This window comes from Xyrauchen texanus, chromosome 21 (assembly GCF_025860055.1).
Source record: "Xyrauchen texanus isolate HMW12.3.18 chromosome 21, RBS_HiC_50CHRs, whole genome shotgun sequence".
NCBI lineage: Eukaryota > Metazoa > Chordata > Actinopteri > Cypriniformes > Catostomidae > Xyrauchen > Xyrauchen texanus.
Genome location: NC_068296.1, coordinates 13,452,082 through 13,475,636, shown reverse-complemented (window position 1 = coordinate 13,475,636; position 23,555 = coordinate 13,452,082). Strand labels below are relative to the sequence as shown.

General features: G+C 36.3%; 1 protein-coding gene across 4 annotated transcripts; it reads left to right on the top strand.

Annotated features, from left to right (window-relative positions):
• On the top strand, positions 1-23,267 carry LOC127661671 (ubiquitin-conjugating enzyme E2 Q2-like). 4 transcript variants are annotated; one of them, XM_052152493.1, is made up of 13 exons: positions 1-513; positions 2,865-2,969; positions 7,888-8,010; positions 10,457-10,513; positions 10,718-10,858; positions 13,102-13,186; positions 13,276-13,336; positions 13,631-13,721; positions 15,648-15,706; positions 15,958-16,006; positions 16,651-16,746; positions 17,426-17,492; positions 21,015-23,267. In XM_052152493.1, the coding sequence occupies exons 1-13, from the start codon at positions 355-357 to the stop codon at positions 21,044-21,046; spliced, it is 1,125 nt and encodes a 374-aa protein (XP_052008453.1). In that variant the 5' UTR covers positions 1-354; the 3' UTR covers positions 21,047-23,267. The 4 variants fall into 4 exon arrangements, with proteins under 4 accessions (XP_052008453.1, XP_052008450.1, XP_052008451.1 ...); XM_052152490.1 differs by having other exon boundaries at positions 10,718-10,873; XM_052152491.1 differs by having other exon boundaries at positions 10,715-10,858.
• The last annotated feature ends 288 nt before the right edge of the window (positions 23,268-23,555 follow it).

Below are 23,555 nucleotides of genomic sequence, written 5' to 3'. Positions count from 1 at the left end.
CACCTCCATCTTTAAACACCAGAGAGAAAAATAGCTTCCGCTCAGCCGTACACAGACAGAGAACCTGCGTTTAATTCACATTTATGGCATATTAAAATCCGAATCTGTGCTTTTAATCGTTTAATTAGACTAGATGACACCCGAGGAGCTCATGGGAGGCACGTTAAATGCATTAGATACTTTATTTCTTCATTGACATCCTTAAAAACAGAAGGCGGAAAAAACATCGAGAGCTGCTGGCCTGTCGCGAGAGAAAAACAGCGTTGATTTGAACTGCGCATCTCTCCTTCTTTTGTCCATCTCTCTCTGGTTTCTCTTCACTCACTCCCGATTGCCGGAGATGAGTAGTGGAAGATGTCGGTTTCGGGACTGAAGGCCGAGCTGAAGTTTCTAGAGTCCATTTTCGACCCGAAACACGAGCGGTTCAGGATCATCAACTGGAAGCCGGATGAGCTGAGCTGCCAGTTTAACGTGACCGGAGAAAAGCTGCTAATTATTCACTGCAATATCACGGTACAAGAGAGAAAACCCATCTACATTTCACCTTAAATTAAAACAATGGCTGTCTCAAATATAGGGAGCTGCCTACCTAGACAGCTTTTTTGTTTCGCGTTTTGACCATTCGAATCAGTTTCAACACTGTTCATCTGTTTTCATTTTGTATTGTAATCATACACTTTAGGTTGTAATGATACACTTTAAGTTACTTTGACCGGTTTAAGGATAAATACATCATGGCTTCATCTCGTAGTGTTTGAAATTTGATACGAGCTGGGTGACAAATGTGTACTTCTGCTGATCATTATTGGCACAGTTTTATTGTCTCGTTTCGATGTGTTGTTTTCTTAATTTCCGGATGCCATTTTCGGTTGCGTGAGAATTACAATGACGTGAAATTACAGAAGCACGCACATTTTTGGGCGTCATTGGGTGCGTGCGACACCGAAAGTGCTGTCTAGGCAGCAGCCCTGTATGTTTTGAAACAGTCCATAAAGGAGTGTTCAAGACATGCGGGGAAAATAATGAGTACACACTGCTGAAAGTATAGCCAAAAGATGTAAACATTAAATGTGTTAACATGATTTTATTTATTTATATATTTTTAACCGTGGATTTACCAGTGTTGCCTCATTTACCACACTTCTGGGTTTACTGGTGTTACATCGGCATGACAACTAAGTTGTAATATTGCATATAACTTTAGACAGATAAGTTCCGTAATTTTATCACACTAACATCATGTTTAAAGGAAAAGTTCACTCAAAAATGAATATTCTCATCATTTACTCAAACTCGTGCCATCTTAGATGTGTATGACATTCTTCTGCTGAACACAAAGATTTTAGAAGAATATTGTGGCCAGAACTTTTAAGCTCAAAAAAGCTTATGAAGGCAGCATGCAAGTAATCATTACTACTCCAGTGGTTAAATCCATATCTTCAGAAGTGATATGATAGGTGTGGGTATAAAACAGATCAATATTTAAATCCTTTTTTACTATAAATCACCACTTTCACATTCTTTTGTTTTTGGCGATTCACTTTTTTGTGGATATCTCCACCTACTCAACAGGTAGGAGAATTTATTTATATATATATACATATATATATATATATATATATAAGGACTTCAATATTTATCTTTTTCTTAACCACACCTATCACATCGCTTCTGAAGATATGGACTTAAGTACTGAAGTCATATTGAATACTTTTATGCTGCCTTTATGTGCTTTTTGGAACTTCAAAATGTTGCATTGTAAGGACCTACAGAGCTGAAATATTCTTTAAAAAATCTTTGTTTAGCATCTGGGATGGCATGAAGGTGAGTAAATGATGAGTTTACATTTTTAGGTGAACTGTTCCTTTAACGCGTACAATGTTTACGTCTTGTGGTCATACTTTAGAAACAGTGTGTATATTAATGTCTATAGACTGTCACATAAACTTTCAGACATCATGCCACAAGTGCTGTTGATTTAGCTAAACTTGTTTTGAACCTGGAACACTATTCATTCAAATTTTAATTTACACTACTTACTGATTATGCAATGTTTGTAATTACGGAATTTTTTAATTTGCACTGCATCTGATCTACATAAAAAAAATTTTTTTATAATTATCAACACTTTGTAAGCAATAAATCCTTGAAGTCCAGAACCAGGTCAAACTTAAGGCTGGAGTTAGTTTTTCTGTAGAATCCTTTTGGATGTCTGTTTAGATAATCACTGTTAGCAACCTGTAAATAAATACATTGAGCTGACATGATGTGAAATTAAGAGTCCATGCCTGTTTTGTTGCTCTATGGAAGGTTTCTGCATTGCATGTATTACTTGAGCTGGTTAAATATGAGAATGTTGAGGTTACATACACTACCAATCAAAAGGTTGGACACATCTACTCTGTCTTCATTTATTGTTTTCCACATTTGAGAAAAATAGTAAAGTCTTAAAAACTATGAATGAATACATTAAAGTATGTGAATTACATACTGACCAAAACATGTTAAATATTGTAAAAGTATCAAATTATCTTACGTTTTAGCTTCAAATTAGCCACCTAGATTTCAGCTTTGCACAGTCTGGGCATTTTCCTGACCAACTTCATGAGTTAAACCACCTAGGGTGCTTTTTAAACGGTATTTTAGAAGTTCCTGTCTGTGTTGGGTGCTTGTTGGCTGCTTTTCACTCACTGTCCAGTCCAACTTATGCATTTAAAACAAACAACTTTTTGCAAAGAAGTTCATAGTCAAGTCTGTCCAAACAGACTTTACAGTTAAGGGTCTGTCCCGTATCACTTTGCACTTTTGGCAATGGCCCCATCTCTCTGAAAACTTGCCAATTTACTGTCGACTAATTGTTTCAGGAATCCTACCCGTTGACTCCCCCAATATGGTTTGTGGACTCCGATGACCCCAGTCTTACTCAAGTACTAGAACGTCTTGAGGATGTCAGAAAGGGCAGTACACTGGTAAGGGCCTATATTCTCACATTTCCATGTTTATCAGTATCATGCATTCTACTTGACCATAGTTTGTTAGCATTAAGTCATATTAAACATTTAATGTCACATTAGAAGTTTAACAATTTAAGTAACTTGTAATAAATACTTAATATGTGTGTATACTCTAATTCAAAGTAATATTCTAACAACCAGCTGTATTTTAGAGCAGAGCAGGTGTTGTAATCATGATGCTTTGAACAGCAGTGAATAGTAATTACCCAGCTAGCTACACTGTAATTGAGTAGACCGTTACACAACAAACAAAATAGTGTAATGTGAGTTTCCACAATTCAGTAAGCCCATAGACTGACCAGGCACACTTTAGAAGTGGGCTGACTCATACCTGGCGATGGTTAAAGCTTGAAAACTACACTTTTGTGTTGTGCTTTTTTTAAATGAAAGCTTTGTTTCTGTCTGCTCATTTGTTGTCTATAATAGATACCTGTGCTGTAAACTGGGACACTTGCAAGACACTTTTAGACTTGAGCATGATTAAAACATGTATTTAAAATGGAAGGTGGACCTCCACGAAAATTGAGGCCCTGAAGTTTTGTTTGCCCTTAGGTTGAAAATGTATGTAAAAATAACATCGTCATTTTCTCTCCCTCATCCATTGTTCCAAACCTGTATGATTTTCTTTGATGAAACACAAAAGGAGAAGTTTAGCATAATGTTGACGCACTCAATTTCATACAAAGTCCTCTTTATTCAAAGTTGATTTTAATTATTATTATCAACTGAAAATCTTTCCTTTTGCTGCAGCTCTTAAATCATAATTGTGTTTGCATGTATTCAAATAAGCCACAAAGATGTAATGCCTTGGAATCAGTAATACCACACACCATTGGCTCTTGCATGTCACATGACTAATTGCAATGCGGCAAGTAGGGCTGAAATGATTAGTCAACGTTATCAACAACGTCGACAATAAAAAAATTGTCAACAATAGTTTTCATTGTTGAATAGTCGTTTGATCTCATTTAACATACATGAGATACAATTAAATTCGAATGATGACGCGGGAAAGCAGCACTGCAGTTCATGCCTGACTGAGGAGAGGAAGAATTATACTGCTCACAGTTGAGATGCACTGTAAACTTTCCAAACAGCTTCAGGTGATGTAGATCACAAAGTATTATGGAATTAAATGCAAAAATATAAAATAAGTAAATACAGAAGCACCCTCGTTGTGGAATAAGCAGAGTCAGAGCTCTTTAAAGGAAACAACCTGGCGTTACATCTTATATTTAATGTGTTATAGCTTTATTTAATTATTTGTCATTTTCTCCCCAATTTGGAATGCCCAATGCGCTCTTAAATCCTCATGGTGGCGTAGTGACTCACCCCAATCCGGGTTGCGGAGGACGAATCTCATTTGCCTCAGTGTCTGAGACAGTCAATCCGTGCATCTTATCAAGTGGCTTGTTGACCACGTTACCGCGGAGACATGTGGAGGCATCACACTATTCTCCACAGCATCGACATAGAGAGTGAGAACCCCATTATAGCGACCACAAGGAGGTTCCCCCATGTGACTCTACCCTCCCTAGCAACCGTGCCAATTTGGATGCATAGGAGACATGGCTGGAATCACTCAGCACGCCCTAGATTCTAACTCGTGACTCCAGGAGTGGTAGTCACCATCTTTACTCGCTGAGATACCCAGGCCATACCATACAGCTATGGCATTTCTCTGTGCAGTCAGCACCTCTTATGTGCTGCGCGAATGTCATGATCTAAGGGGGAGAGATTGAAACTGCACCCGGCTGATACACACTTAGTCGCGTGGACGCTTAATGCAGCTAGATTATAACGTGATGGCTTGCGACTTATTGAATCATAATGTGTCACTGTGCATTTTTTATCTTGAAGAAAATTGAAAATATGCAGCTTTTTTAATAAGAGAGAGAGGTTGTTTTTTTTTGTGAGTTAAAGATGTATTGAAGTGAACAGAAAGGTGAGAGATCAAGTCTTCACCCCCATTTTACACTGCAACAAAATAACTTTTGGATTTTTGTTTTTGTTTTGGCTTGTTTTCCAATATGAATATCTAAAACTAATTTAAAACGGCATACATTTATTTTACCAGCTATACTGCAGAAGAAAGAATTGTTATCAGAGTATGTTGATTATAAAATAAAAAACTCAAATACTTTAAAATATAAAAAAAACTTTTAAAAAAGATGCGTTCATCTGAGAAGCAGCATATAAGACATTTAGACTTGCTTTTTGAGAATAGATCTTGAATAGAAGTATATTTAGTGTGTACTGCAGTTGCAGAAGCATAATTAAGTAAAAATACACATATACAAAATACACGGATATTTAAGATACATTCTCTTAAAGCAAGTCTAAAAATCTTATATGTTGCTATGTAAATGTATCTTGTTAAGTATTTTTAGACATTTTTAAATGGAAAACAAGACAAAACACTTGATAACAATAGGATTTTTTTTACAGTGAATTTCTATACTGAATTAAACTTGAATTTTGTTTACCCCTTTAATTCAGTGAATGTCATTTAGAGGTATTTTTAAAAGATGATTATGTACTCTTTATTGTTAGTAAGCACGTTTAATACAGCCTTTTAAGTCAGGGCACAAGCGAAATTATCGGTTTACTGCTAATGATTAATCGTTGCAATAAATGCTGAATAGTCTAATAATCATTCTAATAATCGTTAGATTAATCGATTATCAAAATAATAATTTTTTGCAGCCTTAGCGGCAAGTTTGAATATGCGGAAGTGCAACTGAGATCTGCACTACGGCGTAGTGGAATATGTGAATATCGACTTCCTCTGATCCTCACACAAAACTATCATATGGCTATTGTATAAGACACATGTCCTATGAACAACCTTTGTTGGGCTTTTTATGGATCTTTTTTTTTATTGTTTATTTTTGCCTTTTTTGAAGTTTGACAATCCCTTGTGAAGAAATGCTTTTAGAATGTGGAAAAGTGTTCATATGTGTCAACATTTTGACTTGTGTTCCATTGAAGAAAGTCATACAACTGCATAACAGAATGAGGGTGAGTAAGTGAAGACAATATCTTCCTTTTTGAGTAATTTAATTTCTTTAAATACAATTAAATGTATTACATTTAGCTGTAAAAATGTATGTTTTCCTCTTCCCACTGTTTTGCAATGATCAAATATTGATCATTGACAATAAAATATTTGGGTAGTCCTCAATAGGCCTCTGTTGGAATGTGTTGAACGTGAAGATGGCTCTGTCCAACAAACACATGCATTTGCCCTCCAGCTTGTTCAAAGTTTTTATGGTCATGTGAACCTCCGGATTAATTTAGGTCATCACTTTTTGCTCAGAGTCTGCACTGTAGTAATGCTTATTTCAGGAAGATATATGAGGTTAATTTCAAGTGTTTGGCTCTCTATTTAGTCTGATCAGAGTTCACCTCTTGACAATAATGCAGTGATTAATTTTCTTTAGTAATGATGGGACTACAAGTTTATCTTAAATATGAGCATGCAGAATTATGTTTTATTTATTTTATTTATTATTTCCCTGGCATTCATTTTTATCTATGGTTCTTTATGTAGCTTTTTTGCGGAAGGCAGATAATTAGCCATTATAGATGTCAAGCCATGCAACTTAGCCATCAACTCAGCACCTAGACTGTTCCTTCCCAGCTCTGTAAAGCCTTATTCATTTTCATGTGTGAGCCACATTCAGGTATTCATTACACACAAGTGAAATTCAATATATGTCTGTAGTTGTGTTGTGACCGAGGCTCACCTCATCCACATAACAGAAAGTGGATTTGTCCTTTGCTTCTCAAACTTCTGAAGGAAACCGATCTAGTGCACAAATTACTCCAAGTTCTGTAATTCTTACCCAGCAAATGCAACCAATTCCTTTTATTGGATGGGTAAATATCATATATGCTAGTAATGGTTTAGAAAGCATGTAATTGCCTTGTAATTGGTCAGAGGCCTGTTCATACTGATATCTGTCAGTGTAAGGTATGAACTTTTCTTTGAAGCTTTTTGCCTTCTAGAGCATTTTTACCTTTTTGATCTGAGCTAAATAATAAAAATTTATGATATCATTATTGTCAGATGTTACTGCTGATTTGAAATGGGTTCTTTTATTCTAATCTATACCAATCATTGTGGAGATTTTCAGTATTTCCCCATTTAAGTAGGCAGGAGCTGTACATTCATGCCGCTTGTATCCATAGAAATTGCTGCCCGGGAGTGTTCCAAATAGACTGACTTGACTTGAAAGGGACTTTGCAAATCCTTATTTTGAATCATTTCAAAAGTCAAAATAACTTTGTACAAATTTCTTCATAACTTATCAATCATTTGCAATGTAATGGTTTCAGTGTTTGAGAGAGGTAACTGCATCTCTAATTAAGGTTACAGTAATGAAAACACCCTTGCGGTTCATGTGATACCTTTTTTTAAAGTAAATGTCAATTAAAATACTCAGTTGACTCTATTGTGATTTAGGCGATACGTTTTTAAATAGTCAATGTCATAATATTAAAATATATTGTTTTTAATGTGGATTGACGACAGCAGTCATGCTTCAGATCGTTTGTGAGTCACTCTTGGGGAGTTAAAAGTCCTCATGAAGACTTCCAAGCTGTCGTGGGTTTAGGAGCTACTTTTAGCATTAAAATGCTTCATGATTCACACACTCCTAATTTTAAAATTTCCATGTTAGGAGTTACTTTTAGCCTTGAAGATTTTTTGTGAATACAGGCCCAAGTGTTAATTTTGGTAAACACAGGAATTTATTACAGGGCATTTGTTTGCCCCCTAATTTTCAATATTGGGGAATTTTATTAAATTTTTGCCCCAAGCTCTTATTTCTGCTATCTGTAATGTTTTATGTTGTATTTGTCATTCCAGCTCTTGCAGCAGCTGAAAAGGCTGATCTGCGATCTGTGCCGCCTATATAACCTTCCCCAGCACCCTGATGTGGAGATGCTGGACCAGCCCCTTCCTGCAGGGCCTGTCAACCAGGAAAAAAAAGTAAACATTGTTTGTGACCTTGACTCAAGAAAAAGTATACTTGGTCTTAAGTACACATTTGACCATGTTCCTGAACTCAAATTAAACCTTCCCATGGATAAAATCAAACTACCAAAGGTCTATAGAGATGAGGAATCACATTTTCCTTGATCTTTTGACATATAAGGGGCAATTGTACTGTAAATTTCAGAACTGAAAACTTCCTCCTTAAAAGAAAAGGAGCATTTATTTAAACCAAGCTGCAAAAACATTTCATTTAGAATTCATGGAACTTGCATATGCAATGCCTATTTTTCTGTTGTTGCCCCCTTGGCCCCGACCACTGGTGCTCAGTCAGTCACACGGGTGAAGAGGAGAGAGATGTCATGCCTGTCATGTGTGGTCCATCTAAAGTGGACTTATTCTTCATGTGTCTGTCTAGATTTAAATGTTTTTTTACATAACCATGCACAGACAGACGTCTTTGACTGCTTGATGATGCATATTTAGAGTGACTTTTCAAGGACGCAGTGTCAAGTTACAACTCTGAAGAGGAGAAGCTTTCTGTCATGGACACGTTCTTTTGCCCATCTGTGTTATTTTAGGTTGTTGGTGTAGGAAACATGATGGCATGTGGATGTCTTTAGCATATTTTAGAGTGGATTGTATGTTCTACTCATTTCATAATACAATTCAGGCTTTACAAAGGAAGTGTTATTGAAGGATTTGGCAGTTAAAAACACTTTGAAGCGAACGCAAAAACCTTGAGTAAACAATGTCATGACTGTGTGATAGTTTATGGTGCTTTATCCTGCTTACACCGGGCGCATCCTTTGACTGATGTGACGCAACAGCTTGAGGCAGTGTACTCTGGGCACGTTGACATGAACTTTGTAAATCGATTATTTGTGTTGGTAGTAGTAGCGCCACCGCATGCAGTGCAAAAAAGAATGGTAAGTCCGTTTACTGTCGGCGCAATGTGCCACATCGGGCGCTTTCATGGTAGACAGCATTATTGATTATTTACATCATAACATTTTTATTTAAGCTTGCATATAGTTTTAAAAGTAAATAACCATCTGATCAGACAACTTGAAAATTCATGGCTCTTTCCTTTTATGTTTGTGCTTATGTAATTTGAGCCAGTTGGTATGTGATTGGTGTGTGTGTAAATCCTCACTCTCCTGGCCTCAAGAGGCACACTAGTGACTAGGGCTGACACTAGTGACTATGGGCTATAGCCTTTAGCCTCCTTGTTAGAAAGCCCGCCTCCCATGCTGGAGACCCAGGTTCGATTCCTGCTCTGAGTGGCTCAAGCAGCACCGGTTACAGTGGTGAGGTTTAGGTGAGTGATTGTAACGGGAGCCAGCTGGTACGTGATAGCTGTGAGGTGTGTGTATAACCTCACTCCAAACCTCAAGAGGCGTATTAGCACCTGTGTTTAGTTTTGCAATTTATTATTAGTTTAATTTTCTGTTAATGCATCATTTTCTGTAAAGCTGCTTTGAAACAATGTGTTGTGAAAAGCGCTATACAAATAAAAATGACTTTACTATTTTCGTTCAGTAACACACTGACATAGGGATTGATGTGTGTCCTCATGAAATCAGACACCCTCTCCTCAAAATCCCAACACGGCAACGAAAGAATAAATGGATGGTTGACGCAACAAAAACATGATACTTGATAATGGATTTAATACCCACACTTTGTGCTAAGCATCAGGGGACGTAAGAAAAATGTACAAGGCATGCATCAGGACCCAGGAGAAGCAGCCAGACTTCCCTTCAGCAGTTCAGCAGCATGTTAGATGTGCTCCATGAAGTAGGGATGGGCAATACCACTTATTTTCTTTTCGATCTGATACCAATAATTTTAAGTCCAGTATCGTCGATACCAATCCCAAAAATTATAATTAATTTTAAGATCATGTATAATAACATTTATAAAATACAATATAAATAACTATAACAATATAAAAACATGATTAACTATTTTTAATTACTTAATAACAATTACACACACACATTCATTTTAAGAAATGTCACCTTTAGATGTTTTTATTTTAGTGTGAATTTACTCCAGAAGCTGTTTCTCTGATTTTCTTTCATTACCTCTACAAGGCAATGATCCCTCTTGCTTGAACGAGCGTTGTGAAGGCACAAGCACTTGTCTGCTTGTGTCTTTCAGCATTTATGCATGTAAGATGAGTGGAATAAGAAATAGTTCCTATTCTGCACAAGTATTTGCTAATATAGGCTAATCCTTTTTATTTCACCTTGAAGCTTATGATTATTGTTCATGGTAACCAAATAATAATATCCCTAGTTTACTTTTTTTTTTTAAACTGAACGCTGCTTTCTCGCAATACGCCACTTTCTGGTGTCTGTGTAAATGTAGTCCGTAAATTGTTAATTTTAAGATTTTATGTTACCTTTTTAATGGATTTGTTTTTTCTCCTTTCTAGATTGGGACCACAGATGAGGTCACTTCAGAAGAGGAGGAAGAAGAGGAGATGGGAGAGGTTCATATCTTATTGCTTATTTAGAGATTGAGATGCTTTTTCCCGGTATAATCTAGTATTCTATTTTTGTATGCAGTGGCATGAAGTATTGACCCAATCCCTCTCTGCTTATTTGTCTTGTCTGTGTCTCTTCTTGTCTATGTACATCTGTATCTGCCTGTGTGTTTGTGTCTGTGGGTGTGTGTGTTTGTGCTCTGTCAGCAGGACATTGAGGATCTCGATCACTATGACATGAAAGAGGAGGAACCAGTGGATGGAAAGAAGTCCGAGGATGATGGGATTGAGAAGGAGAATTTGGCAATCCTGGAGAAGATCCGGAAGAACCAGAGGCAGGACCACTTGAATGTAAGTGCTCATTCGGTAAGGCAACTTTTCTTATGCTTTGGGGGTTCCAATGGGGGTGAAAAAGAGACACTTGCATCAGATGTGTTTTAAAGGTATAGTTCACCCAAAAATGAAAATTATATCATCATTTACTCATCCTCTTGCCATCCCAGATATGTATGACTTGCTTGCTTCTGCTGAACACAAACAAAGATTTTTAGAAAAATATCCTGCCTGTAGGTCCATACAATACAAGTGAATGGTGGCCAGAACTTTGAAGGTCAGCATAAAGGCAGCATAAAACTAACCCATAAGTCTCCCAAGTTTAAATCCATATCTTCAGAAGTGATGTAATAGGTGTGGCGAGAAACAGATCAATATTTAATTTTTTTCTATATACTATTTATGGCCTCTTTAACTTCCACATTCTTCTTTTGTTTTAGTCGATTTGCATTTTTTTGCATATCGCCACCTACTGGGCAGTGAGTAGAATTTATAGTATAAAAAAAAAAGCACTTTAATATTGATCTGTTTCTCACTCACTCACACCTATCATATCACTTCTGAAGATATGGATTTAACCACTGGAATCACAAAGATTACTTATATGCTTTTTGGGCCTTCAAATTTCTGGTCACCATTCACTTGCATTGTATGTACTTACTGAGTGTAAATATTTTTTCTAAAAATCTTTATTTCTGTTCAGCAGAAGAAAGACAGTCATACACATCTGGGATGGCACAAGGGTGATTAATTAATGCGGTAATTAAAATTTTTGGGTGAACTATCCCTTTTAAATTATTTTTGCCATAATTTTAAAGGGGCACTCAGTGAATTTCACTCAAACAATTGCTGAACTTTTTAACAGAAAGAAATAGTAATAGTATTTTTGACAAATTTATTTGAAATGTACACATGAGATATCTGCTTTAGTAAGACATTTTAGATATTACGGTTTCATTTTTTGTTTTGTGTTTAATGCATGATTTCCTGTAAAGCTGCTTTGAAAGCGCTATACAAATAAAAATGACAACTTTATTATGGTACTAGGCACACATTCATGCACACCGTCATGTTGAGATAATTTTACCAGCCAAATATTACTTGCTTGATCTCAATAAACCCCTTCTCTTGTGGAATCAGTTAATTATAGCTGACTGCGAACAGCACATTTTTACATTTACATTGGTGACTGAGAATTCTTCATCTATGAGGCAATATAAAAACAAATATTACACGGGTGCACCTTTTAAAGCAGTATATTTAATTTAAAGTTTTGAGTACAGGATGCACAATTTTTCAGCCAATGTCGAATTGACCAGCGAGATGTGAGAATTACCAGCCATAAATATATCGTAGTGGCCATGAAACTGTCATCTACACATATTTTATATAATTTTTTTTATTAATTAACTAAATAGATTTTATACTTGATAATATATTCCCTTGCGTATTTATGACAAACAACAATGGTAATTGTGTCAACGGGCACACAGCATCATATTACGAGATGAGTTAGTCTTGGTGAAACTGCACCTGTTTCAAAAACATGAAGACTAATTACGATTTTTCCATTTTGGCGGCCTAATGTGAGGAATATTTCACATATGCGGTGCTACATTTAGGATTGTACATTTTAGGGTACCTGACAAAATGCAATTTTTTTTAGATTAGACAGTTTGTATGTCTTTGATTTAAATCGGAAACAGCACACATATCTGTGAGGGTCTATTATTACTCTTACAATTTGACAAACCATATACAGTATATCTTGCAGTTCCTCAAAGTTACTGGCAAACTGTCAAAAAAAAAAAAAAGGTCATTTGTACTCTCGTTTGGCACTAGGTAGGTGTTAATTTTGGACTCTGCTTGAGTAGATGAGAATTAAATTAATTATCGTAATATATGCATGTCTTGTTGAGTTTGGTGCCTTTACTGGTGTTTTGGAAGCATGCCACATCTATCGTAGTGAATGTAGTATATTTTTTAAGAATTGATTGTGTAGTACTCAGTACTTAATCACTTTGCTACACAGTCTGGTGATCTTGTTGTTCCAAAAAAAAATAAATAAATAAGATGTGATGGAATTATACTATTTCCTTTTTAGAATGGTTGAGAGAGCAGCCAGGCTCTCAATGGTCATTCATCTCAACTTAGGTTGTGTCAGATTTATTTGACTTTATTTTTACATTGTCTAAATCATGCTTTGAATGGTACTATGACTCATTGTATATGTTCTTGTGTGTTCTTTTTGTATCTTGTAGGGTGCAGTGTCTGGATCTGTTCAAGCATCAGATCGCCTCATGAAGGAGCTCAGGGAGATCTACAGATCTCAGAGTTACAAAAATGGTATAAACGCAAACTAAGGCTGTGAATTAAATGGACACCATGGGAATGACTACTACAATTCTCTGATCATTCTCTATTCACTTTTCCAGGCATATACTCCGTGGAGCTTGTCAATGACAGCCTGTATGATTGGCATGTCAAACTAAGAACGTGAGTACCCAATTTTCTCATTATTGCTTGAAAATGTAAAGCTGATGTGTGATGTGTGATGTGTTTTTTGATGTTAGAATTATTTCTCGTATCCCAGCTTAATAAGAATGGAATACACAAGTAAGCCATTTGTGGGTTGATTTCACCAAAAAGTGTGACACTTTGTCTCTGTGTGATTATTTTTGCAATTCCATTTGGTGCAGAAATTACACATTTAAGCTTTATTTGATTGCTGGTCCCAGTTACCCAAGGCATTCACCTCACTTGAACATTTTTCTTTTGTACTCTGCTCAGTGTTGATCCAGATAGTCCTCTGCACAGTGACCTCCAGGTGCTGAAAGAAAAGGAAGGAATGGACTACATCCTTCTCAATGTCTCATACAAAGTGAGTTGTGGTTGCCACCATTTGGAAATTAGCTTGCTATATACATGTATTACATATAAGTTGTTAATGTTGGAGAACAGTTTCAGTTTATGTTCAGTTTGATAAAGTTTCTCCGACAAGGTTTGGCTTCTTCTGAAATTTGTGATTGGTAACTTGACAGCAGACTTCTTACATCAGAGGACCCTTTTCTTTCTTAAATGGTTATTGTGATGACTTTGTTCACACACACTATCAATAAGGAAATTGCCATTAGTTACACCTCCGTTAACTGGCAGATTGCCAGAATTTATTTTAACAATGCATCCTAATCACAAATAACATCTAAACAGAAAAAGTTGTTTCCATCAAAAGACTACTTGAGTGACAGCACCTCTTGAAAGACAGACTGGAGACTCCAGTGTGGTCAGCATCCCATATAATTAAATCTTTACCAAATCTGTACCATTCGTTTGTGCTGATTTGTGCTGCAAAAATGAGCGTTTGTTCTGTAATTTTCCACCCCATGTGGTCCAAATCACTCCAAACCGGTGTAGTTTGTTTGTGCTCTATTTGTGCCGTTAAAAGAAACAATTGTAACCAGTGGTGTAGCAGTGTCTGAAGAGGTGGGTATACTGTAAATTTATGAAGTATCAAAAAAAAAAAAAACATGCACCCGGTCTCTAAAGTTCATATATTTACCTTTATATACAGTACACATGTAAAATGTGTAAATATATTTTTTCCATTAAAAAAAAAAAAAAACATTGACTGTTGTAATTATAGTCCCACATGTATTTACAAAATGTATATAAGGGTAAGTTACTTGCAAGCATGGTGTACAGAACAACTAAGAACCATGGTATTGTAACTTGATAAATATGTATTTAAATGTATAGGTTTTATTAATGTTCCTTTCATTAGGCTATTATGAAAATGACTCTTAATTAATAATCTAATACATACATGTATAATACGCAATCACTGTTAAGTATTGTATATCTAATATGAGTGTAGTGATGTTCACGTTAACTTGTATTAGCGTATTAGCATATATAGCCTATGTAATAGTTATTTTTTATTCATATTCTATAATGTGCTTTTCTGTGTATAGTGAAATTGTATTCCTACTATGACATACATTTAAATGATTTGATGCCACGAGAAAAATTCACCAACGACTGCAGTATAAGGATATAATTATGGGACACAGTTGTCTAGCATCTGCAAAGAGCATCAAAAACTAGCACTGGTGCAATAACTTACAGTATTTTCACAAAATTTCACAAAGTTACATTTAAATGTACATATATATATATATATATATATATATATATGACATGGGGTGGAGAGTGAGGTCACTGCTCCCAAAAAGTTTCATGCTATATCTCAAGAAGATAAATAGTTACAGTCAGTAGTGTATTCTAGGGCATATGCAGGCATATGCTATATGACCACCTATCTTTCGTAGGATTTCACGTTTGCCCAGCTAATATAAGTGATGATGCGTATGACCATCAGTACAACAAGTAGACTTTTGACCCGGAATTCTTCAACTAATAACATGCACAAATTGTGCAGAAATGAACGGCACTAGTTCAGAGCATTTTAGACCACATGGGGTGGAATGTGATGTCACACAGCCAAAAAACATTGTCTAATATCTCAAACACCAAACCAGCACAAAAATTCATTTTTGCGGCAAAAATAATCACAAACGAATGGTATAGATTTGGTAAAGATTTAATTATATGGGGTGCCGACTTTACAGAGGTACTTTTGAGGCCGACTATCAGTTTTTAAATGCTGGAGAGTTAAATGTTTGGAAGGAAAGTCCGATTCTGTGTAGTTCAATATTATTTTAGCCGTCCTCAAAGAAATGATATCTAAAGGCCTATGCTTTTTTTAGCGCATTTATCCATAATAAAAAGAAAACTTCTGTGTCTGCAGGATAATTTCCCCTTTGATCCCCCATTTGTACGTGTAGTTTCTCCTGTCCTGTCTGGAGGGTAAGACCACTTTTTGAGTTTTTTATATATATATTATTATTTTGACTGTCATTTATAAATTCTCATTTGCATGCGCAAGCAATTTTTTAAATTGTATTTCGTAAGTATTTGTTATACGTATTCAATATGTCTTTAAACAAACTCTGTATACTAGCCAAGTTGTTGGGTGTCATTATGAAGCAGTGTTAGCCAGAAGTTGGTAATATAGTTTCTATAAAAGTTAACTTTGTTTTATTTAATATTGTTTTCAGTTATGTACTTGGAGGAGGAGCCCTGTGTATGGAACTACTGACTAAACAGGTATGTTTCTATTTTCTATACTCGATTCATTTTAGACTCAAAGGATAATGATTTAATTTAAAAAAAAATAATAATTAATAAAAGCACTATTTAATAGTATTACATTATTAATTTAAAATAAATCGATCACTAGCCTATAACTAGAACCACAACTATTGGTTGCTGTTCAAGGATGACCACATGAGATATCTGCTTCTGTGAGAGTGCAGATGTCAGCTTCTTCTTTCCACACCAGAATTGATGGTAAAGTGACACAAATAGCTGGGTTTCTACTTAAGAATTGAATCATGCATCTCGGATCCGCACTGTTTCGACGAGCAAGAGACAGGCAGTTAGCAACAACCAAAGAAATGGAGAGTATTGGGAAGCAGGAGACAAAAATTCATAGAAAATACAAACATCACCCAAGTCTCATGAACTGCTGTCTCACCATTATTTTCAGCTGTTTTTATTTTCTTCCTGTGCAAATCAGTGCACTAACTGGCGAGAGCCCATCTTTCATGTGTTATGTTTGACATGTTATCATGAATAAACTGTCCCGTTGCTGTGTGCTTAATGTTTGCTTTCATGCTGACACACAAAGCAGAGTTTTGGCATGGTAGAATTAGTTTATTCATTAATGATCATGTGGTTTGTCCTCTCAGGGCTGGAGCAGTGCCTATTCCATAGAGTCTGTTATCATGCAGATAAATGCCACTTTAGTCAAGGGAAAAGCAAGAGTGCAGTTTGGAGCCAATAAGGTAAATAAACAAATTTTGTATTTGATTATCTGCAAGTATTGTTTGGTGGGGTCAGGCACTGTGCATCTCGGATGCAAGTAGCTTGTTATACTGTTAGAAATGAAATTTGTTATAATGTAGCTCTTTACATGCTCTGTAGTCATAGAGGTTATAACCAACAACCCAGTAAGATCAGATAACAATAGTGTATCTGTAGTGTACTCCATATCAACATCAAAATGATAATGTTGTCAAATTCAATAATTATTTATAACAAATGTCCCAAATGACTTATAGTTTTGCTATGAAACACAAGAACAATAATTTAATGATTAGGTTTATCTGTATTAAAGGAATAGTTCACCCAAAAATTAATTATCTCACTATTAATTATTCACTTTCCCTGATGCCATCCCAGATGTGCATGACAGCTTTTTTTCCAGAAGAACACAAATGAAGCAAATCAATAAGTTTGTGTAAAAAAAAAAATATTTCGATAATTAATAAGTTATTCACTTTTTGGGGGGGCCTAGGTATCTCGGCGAGTATTGACGCTGACTACCACCCCTGGAGTCACGAGCACTAAAATTAAAACTAGAAAAATTATTAAAAAGTGTCTTATTGAGTTTGATTCCATAAATTCTCTCCTATGACAACAACAACATAATAAATGTTTTGGTGGTGTCTTTATTGTTTTCAGAATCAGTACAATCTTGCCAGGGCACAGCAGTCATATAAATCGCTGGTGCAAATTCACGAAAAGAATGGTAAGAACTCTTTACACGTCATTTGTGTTCTCAAAGCTTTTAATATATGCCTTTAAACATGTTGGAATTTAACTGTTATTCATTTTTAGAAAGTTTCAAATCGCAAATATTTTTGTTTTGTAACAACTTTGATTTGTTTTTGATTGACTTCGATATAATATATATATATATATATATTAATATTATGCATTGAGGGGGTTTGGCACAGTGATGGCACACAGAGAGAAACATTTTAAAGTTGCATGTCTGTACACCCCTTAATGATTATTTTAATCAATACCATAAACATTATTATAGGAATAAAATGCAGCAAAATGTTATATAATATGTATACACACACAAACACACACACACACAGATCATCCACAACATTGAAACCACCTGCCTAATATTGTGTAGGTCCCCCTTGTGCCGCAAAAACAGCGCCAACCCGCATCTCAGAATTATTCTCACCACAATTGTACAGAGTAGTTATCTGAGTTACCGTAGACTTTGTCTGTTCGAACCAGTCTGGCCATTCTCTGTTAACCTCTCTCATCAACAAGGCATTTCCATCCACAGAACTGCCGCTCACTGGATGTTTTCTGTTTTTGGCACCATTCTGAGTAAATTCTAGAGACTGTTGTGTGCGAAAATCCCAGGAGATCAGATGATGCAGTATTATTATATTCATTCCAGCCTATTTGGCACCAACAATCATCCATGCAAATATCTAATCAGCCAATCGTACGGCTGCAGTGCATAAAATCATGCAGACACGGGTCAGAAGCTTCAGTTAATGTTCAAATCAGAATGGGGGAAATATTTTCTCAGTGATTTGGACCATTTGGACCGTGTATATGTGTGTGTGTGTATATATATATGTATATATGTATATATGTGTATATATATATATATATATACACACACACACACACACACAGTATCTCACAAAAGTGAGTACACCCCTCACTTTTGTGAGATACTGATTATATCTTTTCATGTGACAACACTGAAGAAATTACACTTTGCTACAATGTAAAGTAGTGAGTGTACAGCTTGTATAATGGTGTAAATTTGCTGTCCCTCAAAATTAATCAACACACAGCCATTAATGTCTAAACCGCTGGCAACAAATGTGAGTACACTCCTAAGTGAAAATGTCCAAATTGGGCTCAAAGTGTCAATATTTTGTGTGGCCACCATTATTTTCCAGCACTCTTGGGCATGGAGTTCACCAGAGCTTCACAGGTTGCCATTGGAGTCCTCTTCCACTCCTCCATGACGACATCACGGAGCTGGTGGATGTTAGAGAACTTGTGCTCCTCCACCTTCCATTTGAGGATGCCCCACAGATGCTCAATAGGCTTTAGGTCTGGAGACATGCTTGGCCAGTCCATCACCTTCACCCTCACCCTCAGCTTCTTTAGCAAGGCAGTGGTCGTCTTGGAGGTGTGTTTGGGGTTGTTATCTTGCTGGAATACTGCCCTGCGGCCCAGTCTCCGAAGGGAGGGGGATCATGCTCTACTTCCGTATGTCACAGGACATGCTGGCATTCATGGTTCCCTCAATGAATTGTAGCTCCCCAGTGTCGGCAGCACTCATGCAGCCCCAGACTATGACACTCCCACCACCATGCTTGACTGTAGGCAAGACACACTTGTCTTTGTACTCCTCACCTGCTTTCCGTCTCACACGCTTGACACCATCTGAACCAAATAAGTTTATCTTGGTCTCATCAGACCACAGGACATGGTTCCAGTAATACATGTCCTTAGTTTTCTTGTCTACAACAAACTGTTTGCAGGCTTTCTTGTGCATCATCTTTAGAAGAGGCTTCCTTCTGGGACGATAGCCATGCAGACCAATTTGATGCAGTGTGTGGCGTAATGAGCAATGACAGGCTGACCCTTCAACCTCTGTAGCACTCATACGTCTATTTCCCAAAGACAACCTCTGGATATGACGCTGAGCACGTGCACTCAACTTCTTTGGTCGACCATGGTGAGGCCTGTTCTGAGTGGAACCTGTCCTGTTAAACCGCTGTATGATCTTGGCCACCGTGCTGCAGCTCAGTGTCAGGGTCTTGGCAATCTTCTTATAGCCTAGGCCATCTTTATGTAGAGCAAAATACTTTTTTTCAGATCCTCAGAGAGTTCTTTGCCATGAGGTGCCATTTTGAACTTCCAGTGACCAGTATGAGGGAGTGTGAGAGCGATGACACCAAATTTAGCACACCTGCTCCCCATTCACACCTGAGACCTTGTAACACTAACGAGTCACATGACACCGGGGAGGGAAAATTTACACTGTTATACAAGCCGTACATTCACTACTTTACATTGTAGCAAAGTGTCATTTCTTCAGTGTTGTCACATGAAAAGATATAATCAAATATTTACTAAAATGTGAGGGGTGTACTCACTATTGTGAGATACTGTGTATATACACACACACACACACACTACCAGTCAAAACATTTGAAACACTTGACTGAAAGGTTTCTCATGATCTTACACATTTTTGAACTGAAGGCGGATGCTTAAATGTTTGAAATTAGTTTTGTAGACAAAAATATAATTGTGGCAACATATTAATTTCTTTAATTACAAAACTAAAATTTAATTAAAAAAAATAAAGTACGTTTTTGAAATTGATAACATCCAATAAGTGCCCAACATAGATTGGTTGAGAAAATGCCAAGAGTAAATTCTAGGCAAAGGGTGACTACTTTGAAGATGCTAAAATATAACATAGTTTTGATTTATTTTGGATTTTGTTTAGTCACAACATAATTCCCATAGTTCCATTTATGTTATTCCATAGTTTTGATGAATTTACTATTATTCTAAAATGTGGAAAACGAATTATAATAAAGAATGAGTAAGTGACCCTAAGCTTTTGACCGGTTGTGTGTGGTGTGTTTTTATATATATATATATATATATATATATATATAATATTTTTGTATTTTTTTTTGTAATGAGTGCAGCTTTAATTATGTTGATTTTAGTCACCGTCTGTGTGTGGAACGTTTATGGACCGTGTAGCCTATGGTTTGTTCATGCTGCACAGTTCTGTTGACTAGCGCAGTTTTGTCACACTTAAACAATGTTTGCCGTTTCATTCAGTTCATAACTAAATAAAATGTGATGCATGAAAATGAAGGATTACTGCAAGAGGAAGATTAGCAATGCAAGTGTGAGTGACCACAACATGTCGAGGTTTTTTTTTAACTACATTAAATATTGCGTGCCAATGGTGGATCAAACAATAATTTGCCAGACCCCTGGTTGAAGACCCTTGCATTAGAGCATTATCACAGTAATTTGTGTTATGATAAATTACAAATAAATACAAATAAAAGTATGTATAATATTTTAGTACAGCATTTAAGCTCATGCCAAATTTAGAACAGTGTTGTTTGTGACTGTTCTTTGACATATATTTGCTTTGGCAGCCTTTTGTTGAAGTTTCCAGACCAGTCTGTTTGGTCTATAAAGTGTGTGTGTGTGTGTGTGTGTGTGTGTGTTATCCCCACAGGCTGGTACACACCACCAAAAGAAGATGGGTAAACTCCCTGGATTCAAACATGGACACATTATCTTGGGGTGGACATCTTTCTTTCATTTATTCCACTCATCCCTCTTGCTAATTGGAGACTTATGTGATTTTATGAAAAGCATGAGATCTGAGCTGAGGAGCCCACCTTACCAACTCACCTCTACAGTACATGACCTTCTGTTTTCTCTTTCCAGCTCTCTCTCTCTTGCTTTCTCCTCTCTGCCACTCTTTCTCATCACTGATTTAATTTAAACAGGATATTCAAACTGAAAAGGGTTAATTTGGTCAAATTTGAAAGGGCCAAATTTGACCCACCTCAAAAGCCTGTGACATTTCGCACCTATTGGATGAATGTTTGTTTGACATCTCAGATAGTTCCATGACCTCAGCAAAGTGGCCCTGATGCTACTGTCTTCTCACTTAAACATCTGAAAGATCTGACACACAACAGAGCTGTTCTGCAACTCTTCTTAAGAAGATCCTGATCCACTAAGCAGTGGAAGAAATGTGCTTTACTGGCAACATAATGAAAACACATTAGCAAGTTTAGCGTGGGCAAGTTGGACTTTAAAATTGTCGTCAAAATCAACTCCATGAACAAGTAAACCTGTAAAGATTTAAAGTGTTTGGGAGAATGAGGAGAATTGTTTCCATGGCAAACATTCAAAATTGAGTTCTAAAGACCCCATTGGAGTCGGGCATATAGCTGAACTGCTATATGCCTGCCTGCAATAGGGAACTTATTCACTTCTTAAAATGCATTACTAAAATAAGGAAACAGATGACATAATGGAAATCCTCATGGAGCTAACACCTTATGTTTTATGTATGCATTATGGCTACTGTTGTTTTTGTTCTTTGTTTGAGAATAGGAGTTGATGTGTATGGTTATGCTGTTATAGTAATGGAATCGGAGACCATTCCTGTTTAACCAGTGCATATTCTGCTGCAAGTTATTATTAACAATCCTGTTATGCCACCCTGCAATGCCAATATACTCAATTGAGACACTTTTTTTCATCTCAACACAGGCACATAGATAAGTATAGAGTAGATTGTGGCAAAGAATTTGCAAAACCACAATTTCCAGACAGTGGCAACAAAACCAGGTTTTGTAAATTTTGTTTACTAAGTTGTTTAAAGCCCCATCGCAGTCTCTATGGGGAAACCTGAAAGGTGACCAATAATGCCTTAAAAAGGAGAGAAAAATGTAGTGTGCAGTAATTTTTGTCCAATTTTAGGCAACCCTTCTCACTGTCCTTCTATTTACCTCCAAGCCTTTGCCTCATGTATTCCTATTTAGCACTAGTTTCTAAAGGGTTATTTGAGAGTGAGAGCAATCGGACCATTACGAACACATGGAGATAAAAGCCCTTCTGTAGTGTTAATATTGTTCAAATTCAAAATGTGGTTCGTTCATACGGCAACATGCCCACCAAAGCTTTGACAATGTTGAACTCTGTCAGTTTGTTCTGTTTTACTGTTGTCCATATTTCGTTCTCAAATGGATGATGTTTGGACACTGCTCAATGGGTGTAATAGCATTTAAACCCTAAATTCCTATTTTGTTAAGTATTTGTATGCACTTGAAAATGTTAGGCTGTTTTTTTTTTTTCTCTCTCTCTCTCTCTCTGAGATTCCCACACAGCCAGAACAATATGTTCACTGTTTCACTTTTTTTTATATATATATATATATATATATATATATATATATATATATATATATATATATATATCTTTGAAATGCCACTGACATTAAGCCATATTTGGAATCCTTAGACATATTTTTCTTCCAGATATTTCACTCTACTCAGTGACACATTTTAGCCTGATATAACTGTGCACAGATTTTGCCAGAGCACACTTAAATCCACATTACTACACGTCATCGTCTAATTTCAGGGTCAGTTCAACATTGAGTGTTTCAAATGGGGAGAAGTATGTTAACAAGAGCTAATTCCTGATCTGTTTGAAGAGTCTTAACGTCTGACAGATCCATTTTTCTTTTAAAGTGCAAGTTGTGCTGTAATCTCATGCGTCATACATTTTAAGCTATGAGTGACATGCTGGGGTTGGTTTTGGGGCGATGTTGGTTTGAGATCATGGTTTCCTTCATCAGTGGAGGGGTGGGGAGGGGTTAAATGAGAAATGCACTGTTAGCATGCTTTGGTTTTATTGCTTTTTTCATTGTAAGTGTAATTTTGACCATGTACAGTACAATTTGTAAACTTGCATCAAGTTTATGAATAAAGAATTGTAAAAAATACATCAGTTTTAATTGCTATACTATATTAACCAATTTAAGTGAGCACATGTATTATAAACTTTGCATAACCCTTTAAAACAAACTCGATGGCTTTTTTTTTTTTGAAAGTTTTTTCTGAATGTTGAAAATGAAATTATTCTTGGTATATGATAAAAAAAAAAAAAAAAAGAACACGTGCATGTATCATTTGAGTCCACCTAAGTGGCGTATTTGATTTCTGGCAGGTATGACAACAAGGCTGTGAGGAATGCA